Genomic DNA, 13,304 nt, shown 5'->3' with positions numbered 1-13,304 from the left:
TACAAAACGCATAATAATTTAGTTCTGATAGCGACCGCTTCTGTGATTCGCCCATGTAATGTTTTCTAACTGAGGGATCGATTGATTTTGCCTAGCTCGACTGTGCTATTGTGATTAACGTGCCTGTCGTCTCTCGTTCCTGTAAGAGAAACCTCGCCACTTTAAGGTAATTTTGAGCATTATGTGCTTCAACGATTTGCTTTTAATATGGTGGGCTACATGTAGACAGGTGTTCTGTTGCTTTGCATACTAGCAAAACTGTTTCGACTTGCAGTGCCTGATAAATAATCAGCTCGTGCTAACTGCATGTGCGCGTCTATTGTGTTAAATGGTTGGAACTGATGCATGACATGATTCGAGATAGAAAGTTTGTTTTTGGTTTATCATAAGCACACAACAATAACGACTCCAGTCGTGATTAAAATAAATGTTTCTGAGCAAATTTAGCCAGTTAATATTAAAACAGAGTATTTAATAAGTGCCTTGTCAGTGTAATAGTAACATGTAAACATTACCAAAAATCACCATGGTAGTTATAGTTCCCGCTAAAATGCAATAGTTGGTACTGTAAAACCATAATAAATAAAAGTAAATACTGGTTATCTTTCAAACAACGTTAGGAGATTTCAAAATATTTTTGTCATTTTGATTTATTTGGTATTTTTGTTACTGTGGTGGTTAATACATGATATAATGTTACTAATGTAATATTACTTATTATAGTGATAGCTGTAGTTATTATTGCATTTTGGTAACAATTGTTATTAGTTTCTCTAACTTGTTTAGAATTTTGCAGCTATGAAAATTATTACTGTCTTTGAAGTTTTTTTTTTTTTTTTTTTTTTTTTTTCATTGTCTATGAATAGATAAGTTGCATTCTTAGAAGAGATTGGTCTAAATGTATAAGCTGTTTTTCTCTCTCAAGTGCCAGGGAGAGATTCCAGCCATGGAGAAGACAGCACCAGACACGGCAAAGAAGACAAGCACTGCTACCTTTTCCAAAGAGTGTCTGGAGCCAGACTTGAATAAAGACTTGGACGATTCTGATTGTAAGTACACCAAAGATACATGCCTTTTACCCAGATTTTTGCCACGTTGCTGAAAGTCGGAGCCAGTCTGCAGATATTGGGGAGTAGTTGAAAGATTTTGCAGAAAATCATGTAGGTGATTCTGATGATCACAGAATCGCCAAATCCTGGAGGGACTGTTTTATGTTGCAGTCAAGGAAACACTATAGATTCTTCAGGAAAAATGGACAAAACAGGCTGTCAAATATGAGTTCATATTCCATACAGGTTTCATGACATTGTTTATCTCACGTTTTTACAGTAGGCATCCATAGTTGTGAGTTTTGTGGGACCAATTTTGAATCCAGACGAGGTCTCTCCAGTCATGCCCGGTATCATCTCAGGCAGCTGGGAGTGGCTGTGTCCGACAGCAGCGGAGCTCCTATAGACCTCCTGTACCAGCTGATGAAAGAAAGAGGCGGAACTCTACCCAAGCTCGAAAAACAGGCCAGCCCTGTTAAAAAACACAAAACCCAGTTGCCCAACCTCAAAAAAGACGCTGGGCCAAAATTGAAAATTAAAATATCCAACCTTGTAAAGAAAAAATATGCTCTCTCCTCATCTTCCCCCTCTGCTGCCAAAGGATCAGTGGCATCTGGTCACTCTTCTTCACCTTTTGCTGTAGGGAAGCCTCGTAAAGCTTCTTCAAAGAAGATCTCGGTGTCCACTCCATCTTCGGCCTTGTCTCCTGACAAGGCTGTTGAACCCAGGCTCATTGATGGCAGCCTGTCTACCTCCCTCTCGCTGGCCTCAGCCAAGCCCCTCTGGGCTCCTCAGGAAACAGATGCTCCACTCAATTTAAGTAAGTAACAGTATTAAAAAAATTTTGGTATGTGCTTGGAAATGAAATCCATTTGAAAAAAAAAAAAAAACTTGGAATAGCGAATTTTACTACTCTATAAAGCAAGCTGGTTAAACTGATGAAGCAATCCTTGCAGGCACATTCAAATCAATTTTGAAATGTGTTTTGTGCTTTTTCACCAGCAACCATGATAAATTCCACTGTGCGGGATGACGTCCATGTGTGTGAATTATGTGGAGCCTGGTACGAGACCCGTAAAGGTCTCTCCAGCCATGCGCGGGCCCACCTGCGGCAGTTTGGCGTGAATTTGGAGTCTAAGGGTGCTCCCATAGAGATGCTCCATAAAATTATTCAGAGCGAGGAGTTCCAGGAAAAGGCCAGTGCTGAGCAGCTGGAAGGGTCTGACTTTGAGGATCACACTTCACCCTTTTCTGCTCCTTCCACCTCATCATCCATCAGCAAAAATCCCTCTCTTGTCCCTCTATCGTTTAAAGGACTGACATCCGTTCGTCTAACACCTCCTCCAATCAAAAAGCCGATTTCTCCAGATGTTTCAGGGAACTTGCCTCTCAGCAACAAAGCAGAATTTAAATCTCCTCCTTCAGCCAAAAAGAAGAAGATTTCATTAGATGTTTCAGGGAACATGGCCCTCAGCAGCCAAACAGAATTGAAATCACCTCCCTCAAAGAAAAAAAAGAAAATTTCTCCAAATGTTTCAGGGATCTTGTCCCTCAGTGGTAAAGGAGAATTGAAGTTATCTCCCCCAACCAAAAAACAGAAGATTTCTACAGATGTTTCGGAGGCCTTACCTCTCACAGAGAAAACAGAATTTATATCACCTCCCTCAGCGAAGAAGCAGAAGATTTCTACAGATGTTTCAGCGGGCTTGCCACTTGACAGAAAAGCAGAATTTAAATCACCCTCTCGAGGTAAGAATTTAAATTATGTCTTAATTTATTTTTTATTTACTTTTGAGTAATGTTTGAATAACTTGAGTATGTATGGACTTAGGGGTGGGTGATAATTTATAGCAAAACATGGTCATGGAAAACCAGGATTTTTAAAAGTGTGAAGCTCATGCCTGGAAAATTAATAAAATACTACAGTCATGGAAATTTCTGTGTAAATACTAAAATTTCAGTTAATGATAACATGTTACTATAGACTAGAAATTGCTATTTTTGAGTGCATTCTTAGAAAGATTTCCAGTCAAGAACAACTGGAAAGTCATTAATATGCACTGGTCAAAAAGTGTGGAAATATTAAAGGCTTTTACATTGTTACAACAAATTGCAAATAAATGCTGTTCTTTTGAAATTTCTATTTATCCAAGAATCCTAAAAAAAAAAAATCAGTTTCCAAAAATATATTAAGCATATATTAAGTGTTTCTTGAATAAGCTCCAAATCAGCATCTTAGAGTGATTTCTGAAGGATTCTGTTAAATTCAGATCAATTACATTTTAAAATATATTTAAATAGCAAACAGTAAATTGTAGTAATATTTTGCAGTATTTTTATTATCTATTTTTATTTTTGCTCATATAAATGCAGCCTCTGTGAGCATAAGAGACTTTTTTCAAAAGCATTAAAAAAATCGTACCAACCCTAAACTTTTAAACAATAATGTATTTGATATACAGTAAACCTTAAAGGGATAGTTCAGCCAAAAGTGAAAATTCAGTCAATACTCACTCACCCTCATGTCATTTCCAAGACTTTCATTCATCTTCGGAATACAAATTAAGATCTTTTTGATGAAATCCTGAGAGTTTTCTGTCCCTCCATAGACAGCTACACAACTGACACTTTGACGCTTCAAAAAGTTCATGAAGAGATTGTAAAACTAATGTTTGCTTGAGCCAGTGAGGTTGATTATGATGTGTTACGCATCACGTTTTAGCTTCCGCAAGAGTCTTGTTCTCACGTGTCAAGCAGGTTAGGTTGAGCTTCTGTTTATGTTCACTGATGAATGTATGTGAATAAAAGCCTAAAAAATTTTTTTATCATATAAAGCGATCAAGTCTCTTCAGAAAATTTGGACCAAACCGCTCAATTCATATGGAGTAGTTTTATGGTCTCTTTATGAACTTTTTGAAGCGTCAAAGTTTCAGTTGCGTAGCTGTTAATGGAGGGACAGAAATCTCAGATTTCATCAAAAAGATCTTTGTGTTCTGAAGATGAACGAAAGTCTTACTGGTTTGGAACGACATGAGGGTGAGTGAATGATGACAGAATTTTTGGGTGAACTAACCCTTTAAGCTTCTTCACAGGAGGTAGGATTTTAAGGGGTAGGATTTTGCATCCAATAACCAACACAATTTTTTTTTTCTTTAAGTTTGTGACCTCTGTCTTTAACCATCAAATATACAGATAAAGTTCTGTTACAAAAAAGTGTCCTAACATACTTTCCTCAGATCATTTATGAGATGTCCTCTTTCTTCCCCTCCAGGAGAGTCATCTAAACATGTCAGCTGTGAATTCTGTCACGAGAAGTTTAAGAAGAGTCAAAGCTTGGCCAGTCACGCCCGCTATCACCTGCGTCAGCTGGGCATCACCGAGTGGTCTGTAAACGGGTCTCCCATGGCCACTCTGCGAGAGGTGATGGCCCAACGTGGTAGTTCTGCGGGATCTCTCAGTTCCCCTGGGCCACCCTCGCTGACCCCACCGGTATCCCCCTCTGCACCTCCCTCTGTACCCTCTCTACTCTCATCCCCTAAGCCCGTTACCCAGTCTTCCTCTCCTCCTCCTGTTCCTCACAAAGTTCCAAAGGCCAAGAAAGGCTCCAGGACTGTAATCCCAAAACCAAAGGACGAACCTGTGGAAGTTGATATCTCTATCATAGAGTCTCCAAAGCCACAAAGCGCACCCACCACCCCTTTAACACCTCCATCTGATTCCAACACGGTTAGATCACCTATGATCGGTGCGTAAAAATTACTTTATAAAGTAAAAATCTTTATTCTTATCTTTCTATATATTTAAACTTTCTGTAGATTTTTCAGCCTTATGGCGCAGTCACACTAGGCTAAAACTATACAATCAATTCCACTTTAATACAAACCTGCAGCTTTAAAGTTTGAATTTTTTTTAATTCAACTAAGAGATTATGCCATGATGAATCGATCTTCTGTTGGTCTTCTGTCTTTATGATACAAATTTGCAAGTCAGAGTTCACCATACTAGAACTTTCAAGTGAAAGACACATGATCTTGCATTTCCTGTCTCTTGTATTTGCATGTGTATAAATGGAAGTCACTGTGTAGTTAATACCACCACATTAGGTGTGCTATTAATTTAAGATTAAAAGTATAAATTTAAGAAATTAATAGATTATGACATAATTGTACGATTTGCATGGATAATTTTATAGCTTAATTTTTTAGCATAGATTGCAAGAAAACATAAATAACTATCAATAGCCACTAGAAATGTTTTATTGTGAATCCCTTATTTTGTTCAGTTTATGATTACTTGTGTCTGCTTTCCTTAGATCCGAAGCATGAAAAGCAGGAGCCTAAGCAGTTTGTATGCTGCGACTACTGTGGCGAGATGTTTGACACTCGTAAAGCCCTGTCCTGTCATGCACGTGGACACTTACGACAGCTGGGAGCAAGGTGGTCACTGAAAGTCCCACCCATAGAAGCCCTGTATGAGCTCATGAAGAGGGAGGGCGGTGAACGGGCATCCAAAATCAAACCGGAACCTGCATCAGGGGCGGCTGTGCAGTGGAAAAAGACAGCATCCTCACCTCGCACATTTACTCTATCACCTGTGGAAAAAGAGAAACCTGACTCAGACAACACGACTACAGGTACGCTGAACCAAGGTTTATTTGCAAGGCAAGGTTATATGTTAGTTACTGGTTATAATGTTGGTAACTAATATTATAGCCTCCCAAAAATGCACAAAGACAATATTAATTGGATAAAATTAGATAAAAATACAAAATAAGCATATTAAATTGAGAGATGATAACTGAATGAAACATGCCTCAATGTCTCAATGTCGTAATGTTTGTTGCATTTTCTGATGACAAAAATTATTTTAATGCAATGGCTGTTAACTTAAAAAATGGCATATAGCACTATAGTGTGTGTGTGTGTGTGTGTTTGTGTAAATATATGTATGTGTATATATAAAGTTGCAAATATATATTAAGTTAAGGCTGAACTGACCAAAGCTGACTCTATCCAGACATTATTGTGGATGTTAGTGCAATATGTCTAACTTTCAAGTCTTTCATGTTCTCCACTCTCTTCCTTTTCTGCTGTAGGCTGTGATGCCACCTGTGAACTCTGTGGTTTTGATTTTGAGAATCGAAAGGCTCTGGCCAGCCACGCAAGAGCCCACTTGAGGCAGCAGGGAGTGGATTGGAAGGTCATCGGCTCTCCTATTGAGACCCTGAAGGCCTGGATGAAGAGTGAGCCGGGGAAGGTAGCAGAGCTCCACAAAAGCTACATGAAGGGGGACTTGCCTTTTGTTAAGAAGGTCAGTCCAGGTTGAATTGTTGACTAACTAGAATGATATTTCTTATCTCTTTAGGAAGGTGTTTTGATTTGTTCAGAAGTAAACCTCACTAAAGTTTGTTAGATTTAGACTTAAAACATGAAAAATGAGGTAAGATATATTCCCAAAAAACAAATCTTAATATCGGTCTTTTGCAGTATTTTTGTTACCACTTAAGATTTGCATGTACACAAAGTTGTCAGCAACTTGGGGCATCATTAGCCAGGTTTCCATTACAGATTTGCGCAAAACTTTGCAATTATTTTCTAAATGCTGATTAAAAAACTATTGCGAAATGACGATGTTTCCATTAACCAATGTTATGCGACTAAAACTCTCGCAATAAGTCATTTTCCTCTCGCGACAAGTCATTTTCCAAAAGATACTTCTCTGTGAGAGCTTTATTTTGGAGCGTAAAATTTGCCACAGCTTCTGGAAGCCCTTCTTCCTCATATATGCTTCCCTGGGTGCTTCTCAATACTCCAATGGGTGCTTCGCTTCCTCATTTCTTCGCTCCTTCATCCTCCAGCCTGTGACCTGGAAACCGATCAAAGAAAATCTCGAAGGCCATTTTAATTCTGTAAATGCCATTTCAATGCAAGGAGGTGAGGAACGAGGAGTGAGGAAGCTTCCTGAGCTTCCTAAAGAATGATGATGTGACTGTACATCAGGTGACCTGTAAATGTGAAAAAACCATTGCAGTTTTGCAAAATATTCCTTTTTCGAATTGCCTGAAAAACCACCTCATGTGAGCGTAAAAACTCCCAAATATCGCAAAAAAGTTTTCGTGAAATTCACATCTTTCCATTAGGCATGTTTTTAATTTACAATTACAATTTGCGCAATTTAAAGGGTAATGGAAAGCTATTGATATTCACAAAATGTCTTTCTGTCTCCCTCCCTAGCTCCCCAAAAGATCCTCCACTCCATACTCTTCCTCAGACTCTGAGTCCGTCCGTCTTGGTTCTCACAAAGGTTCATCAGCAGCTCGAGACTCCGCTGGTCAGCCGCAGGCATACCAGCTTTCCAAAGCAACAGTGGCAACAGCTAGAGATGGCAAAGCAGGAATGAGCCACTCCTCCTCATCACACAGGAAACGGCCTTCATCAGATGAGCTTTCCTCAGACAGCCTGATCCAGTCTCCTACGGCCCGCAGTGAACTGAACGTTCGTTCTCCTCGAGGTAGGGGAAATATATATATCTTGCTTAAGTTAAGGCTCCAAATTATGTATTAATTAAGTTTAGCCAATAATGAAAATTATCATGCATCATCACTGTGCTTGTCTTAGGCTGTGAACGGCGTCCTCCAAAGCATTTATACCACTCTGAGAGTGGATCCAGGGAAACAGAACCTTCAAAGCCCTCACGGGCTGGAAACATTCCATCCTTGGTGCCTAGACCACCAGAGACCAGCCTAGTAAAGCTGGTAGGGAAGGTGTACTCCCTCAAGTGCAGGTGAGTTGAAACCACAAATCAGTTTTGTGAATGTGGTGGTTTTGTTGTCTGGGAGTAGAGAAGAGCTGTTTGCTCACAAAGAAGCAGGTTCAAGTGGTTCATCATCACCTGATCCTATTCTCCCTCTCTCGCTCCACTTTCCTGTCTATACTCTACTGTGTTTTATTGAAGTGCCTCCATTATGCTGTTTCAAAAATGTTATGGAGGTCTCCTACAATAGGTTACATGCATCTAAGGACAAAAAATACACTTCAGTTTTCTCATAATATACTTTGAAGCATCACCTGTTTCTCAGTGTCTGAAATGGTTCGATAAAGGATTCAGTCTCTCAAAACCCCTCCTTTCTGAAAGGCTACTCTGCTCTGATTGGTCAGATGGCCCAGTCTGTTGTGATTGGGCTACTGCTTACCGCACGTGTCGGTATCATATCTTTTACCATATCTAAATTTCAGCTCCAGAGCTTCCTCAGCACTTGATACATAGTGATACAAACAGTAACGATGCCGTCGATTTTACCGTATCAATTAGAGCCAGAGTCCGACAATGAATCACTGGAAGACGTAGCTGATCAACCCAAACCACCATTGCAAGCACAACTTGAGTAAGACATTTTTAGGTGGTAGAGGATTTTAGCGGGGAGCCAATGAAGACCATTGGCTGGCATTACGCGAATATGTTACAAATCTATGTAGGTTTGTGAATGAAGTAAGAATGTAATAACTTGTTTCAGGCAGAATCGGTTCTTTCTTTTGGGAGACAAAAACTCCCATTTATTGTGCATTTTGATCAATGAAACTTTGCAGACCTTTTACATTCACAAACAGCTATATTACATGCTACATCAAAGGTATACAGCATAAATTAATGCCTGAATTTTGGCACCGGTAATCGCGTTTAATTTTTGTGAATGTGGTGATTATTTTCCCTTGTAGGAAACATGGAAGTATCTTTTTTAGCTTCTGAAGGTCAGTGATAAATAAAAACAATATGGTCTGTAAAGGATTGGTTCTCTTCAGAATGAAAATTTCCTGATAATTTACTAACCCCCATGTCATCCAAGATGTTAATGTCTTTCTTTCATCAGTTGAAAAGAAATTAAGGTTTTTGAGGAAAACATTCCAGGGTTTTTCTCCATAAAGTGGATTTTAACAGTTACCAACAGGTTGAAGGTCCAAATTGCAGTTTTACTGCAGCTTCAAAGGGCTCTACACAATCCCAGACGAGGAATAAGGGTCTTATCTAGCGAAACGATTGGTCATTTTCTAGAAAAAAAAAACATATATACTTTTTTACCACAAATGCACAAGTTGCACTGTTCTATGATGTGCCACGCATTACGTAATCACTACGGAAAGGTCACGCGTGACGTTGGCGAAAGTACCGTTCCAGTGTCTACAGAGCGAACGTGCAAAGACTAAGTCAAACGACCTTTACAAAAAAAAAGTAAAACAATGATGTCGGATGATGGTTTTTCGCTCTTCCGCGGTACTTCCACTTCCGTCATGCATAACCTTTCCAACGTGATTACGTAATGCGTGGTGCATCGCAGAGCTAGTGCAAGATAAGCATCTGTGGTTAAAAAGCATATAAATTTTTATTTTTTTTAGAAAAGGACCGATTGTTTCTCTAGACAAGACCCTTATTCCTCGTCTGGGATCGTGTAGAGCCCTTTGAAGCTGCATTTAAACTGCAATTTGGACCTTCATCCCATTGGTAGCCACTATATGGAAAAAAATCCTGTAATGTTTTCCTCAAAAACCTTAATTTCTTTTCAGCTGAAGAAAGAAGGACATAAACATTTTGGATGACATGGAGGTGAGTAAAATTATCAGGAAATTTTAATTCTGAAGTGAACTGATCCTTTATTTTGTTTGCAAATCTTCATCTTCTTAAAAAGTTTACAGTAGTGATTGTACTTATGGTGCATGAAGATGTTGAATTCGACCTCCATTATGTCTCCCCAATAGTTGTGTCTCTCTCCTTGTAGTTAAATGCCCATAAATACACTATTAGAACAATAAATGATCTTCTATAAATGATTATATAGGTTCTGTGAGGAGGTTTTCCATGGACCGCTGTCCATACAGGAGGATTGGGTGATGCATCTCCAGCAACACATCCTGAAGCTTAAGAAGGATTCGGCCTCAACCTCATCACCTCAGCCTCCTCTCAGTCATACCGAAGCGCCGCTGCTTATCGGCCCTCAGGCTGTCTAGGTGCTCTGTCTGCTGTGGTCTTTATTTTCATCATTTTGAAATTCTGCAATTACACTACACTGACTTTTTATTACAAATACAGCTTTATTACCTGGTCTTTAACTGCCAACTGTGATGTGGATTTTATTTTGTTGACTTTTAGATGATCATTTTTGTAAGACACTACTGAAGAAGATTATGACCACAGTGTTTCTTACATTTCAAGTGTTTTCCAGGTGGGATGTTTTGAATGTATTGTACTTTTTATTGCGTTTCACTGTTTTTATTGTGTTTTGATAATGCACCACATTTTAGCTGTTTTCTTGATTAACAAGATTTAAAAGCTGTTTTATACTGTACTTGAAGTTTGCAATAGTACTTAATGTGTTTTGTTTTAAAGAATGTTATTGTTTTGTGAACAAAATTGTGTAGACCAGTGTTTGGTCTTTGAATTGTTGTTCTTACCTTTTAATATAGTACTTAATATTTTGAAAACAGCTTCTCACATGTGTGAACAATCTGATTTTTCGATGCCAAAAATCCAATAAAAGCAATTTCTACAGATTTTCATTTATATGTATTAATAAAAGAATTTTTTTCAAATTTAAGCAGAAACCAGCACTACAGTGAAGCCAGGCCATGTCTAGTGATCTCAGCATTAAATGAGACTTTAATGTCTTTATGTTAATATGTCATGTTTTTACTAATGCATTTTTGAGGATCAGTTTTTCTTCCTATATCTTGAAGAGTACAAGTTAAATTAGTCAACAGTGTGATACTATTACATGTACTTGTGTATTTGTCTTTGTAAAGCACTGTGTCAGTGTCTGGTTGGAGTAAAAGGTGTTTTATACTCCAACAGCAGCTATTAAATACCTTTCCAGAATGTATGTGGAAATTGCATATTTCCATATACATAATTTCTCGTGTGATATTTTCTTTTCACAATTTTCTTTGACTTTGCAAGATTTCAAGTCAATTGAAACAGTCAATGACACGCTGTAGTTCTTGCAAAATAATTTGAATACAGTATTGAAGCTTTTTATACCTGCGTTTGATTAAAAACCAATTAATAAAGACACACTTTGAATCTTTTTACTGCTTTGTGGGTCATTTATAGGCTACTATGCAGTACATTTTCATGTTCCTCATCCTAAGAAACACTGTTCTACTGAATCCTCTACATTCAGCATACATCTTTACTGTATCTCTTGTGTCTGAGACATTTCAATGTTTTTCACTCATGAGGACTGCTAATGTAAATGAAACCCTCTTGTTTCAAGAGTATCATCTGCTTCCAGCAGTGAGAATTCTGTAAACCAGCAGTGCTGAGAGATGTTCATTACAGGACATATAGACTGGACCGACACCTTTATGAAGCTGTTACATGAATAAAGCATCTTTTCAAAGAGGAAGGTGAACACTTGTAGAACAGGCTGTTCTTTTAGGAAAAAAAGAATTATGTCCTTTACACATGCTAAAGCTCTTCAAAAAACATTTTCTATAATTAAATTACAATTTATACATACATAAAATACAAATAATTTATGATGACTTGAGTGACAGCACATATTTTCTGAATGCAATGAATCATAGAATCACCTTTTCGTTACATTTGTGCTATTATCAGATTTACCATTCACAAGAAAATGATCATTTTTATGCTGCATATTCCCATGACTTGCTACTAATAAAATATATTAAAGGGGTGGTTGATTATGATTTCACTTTTTTAACTTTGTTATGCTTAGTGTGTAATGTTGCTGTTTGAGCATAAACAGCATTTGCAAAGTTACAATGCTTTGTTACAGTGCAGTCAACTTCACATTTTTTTTCTTAGTAGGATGATAATAATCTGCAATTTAAACTGTTATTAAATTATATATAGAAAGCGATCAAAGAATGCTCCCTTTACAATCGCTGGAGCTGTCAATCAAACAGCGCGAATGTTCTAGACTCTTACCAAAACTCCCATTAGGCCGTGTGTCCACCAAAGCGTTTTTAGCCAGCTAAAACGCTAGACGCTCTGCTGAAAATCCATCTGTGAGCGCTTCAGCTGCGCAGCGGTTTTTTTTTTTTTTTTTTTTTTTTTCAGTTGAGACGCTTTGTTGCTACGGAATCCGCGGCACTGTTACTTATAACTGATTTTACAGGTAATTTGTTTCAGACTAAAAATGTCGACACAATGTGGAATACTTGCTTTGTATGTTCGGAGACCAGCAATATTAAATTCTCATCCATTTTGTTCCGTTCTCTGCTTGTTGATGTTGTTGTACAGCAATAATGTTGTGACAGTTGGTCGTTGTTGTATTTGTCCCGCCCCTCCTCCACTCTGATTGGACGGCTGGCTAAAAAGTGACAGTGATGAGCGCAGCGTTTTACTCAAAGTTGAACATTCTTCAACTCGAGGCGACCGGTAAAAAACGCCGAGCTCTCAGCGCTTGAGCGTGAAAAAGACGCTCAGCGCCTCGTTACGCTCCTGGCAATAGAATCAACAAGTCTCTTTTTTACATTTCGTTTGCACTATGATGAAAGCATTGGTTAGTGTGCGGAAATCAAGTGATCATGTACTCATGCACTCAACATGTCTGTGATCAGCTAAGCTCATCACTGCAACTTTTCGTGCCACAATCTAAATATAATGCTATAATCTACACTTTTCACAATTAGTAAACCTTTAGAACTGTAATAGTAAAAACGTGCTAAAAATATTTGAGAGAATTCCACGTGTAATACTTAGCTATTTCCATATGCAAAGATGTTAGCCAATCACAGCGGTGGGCGTTTACACTGAAGTCTCACAGCAGACACGCCCCTTAAAACAGAGCGTTCAATTAAGAGGGCTAAAATCAGGGTAGGAAAAATGCCTTTTACTTTTAAATTATGACAAATTTTGATTAAAAAATCATGCTAACATTATATGTGCACCACCGGAAACGTTATAAAATAATAAAATAATGCAGTTCATGACCCCTTTAACAGTACTGATAGTCATATTACTTGACAGACTTTTGCAAAGTCTGTAATGCAAAATATATATATAGTATTTTTCATTTAAAATTTTAAATTAAAACAATTTTTCAAAAAAATAAATTACATTTTGGTAATAATTTACCAAAATTTTATTTCAGTTAAAATAGCATACTTTGCCTGTTTATATAGTCTGTGTAGGTTTTTGTCCATGTCCCTTCACTTTCTGTTAGGTCCCATTATGCTGTCCCATTAAAATTGCGGTTTTATTTTTCTGACATCATATTTAATGACACTTTGGAGCTGA

General features: G+C 38.0%; 1 protein-coding gene across 1 annotated transcript; it reads left to right on the top strand.

Annotated features, from left to right (window-relative positions):
* Positions 1-22: 22 nt before the first annotated feature.
* Positions 23-11,121, top strand: wiza (WIZ zinc finger a). Its single transcript, XM_051896569.1, has 10 exons — positions 23-166; positions 926-1,049; positions 1,330-1,869; positions 2,052-2,798; positions 4,321-4,794; positions 5,362-5,682; positions 6,145-6,359; positions 7,283-7,559; positions 7,667-7,832; positions 9,880-11,121. The coding sequence occupies exons 2-10, from the start codon at positions 947-949 to the stop codon at positions 10,046-10,048; spliced, it is 3,012 nt and encodes a 1,003-aa protein (XP_051752529.1). The 5' UTR covers positions 23-166; positions 926-946; the 3' UTR covers positions 10,049-11,121.
* The last annotated feature ends 2,183 nt before the right edge of the window (positions 11,122-13,304 follow it).

Source organism: Ctenopharyngodon idella, chromosome 6 (assembly GCF_019924925.1).
Source record: "Ctenopharyngodon idella isolate HZGC_01 chromosome 6, HZGC01, whole genome shotgun sequence".
Classification (NCBI taxonomy): domain Eukaryota; kingdom Metazoa; phylum Chordata; class Actinopteri; order Cypriniformes; family Xenocyprididae; genus Ctenopharyngodon; species Ctenopharyngodon idella.
This window is presented reverse-complemented; position numbering and strand designations above follow the sequence as displayed.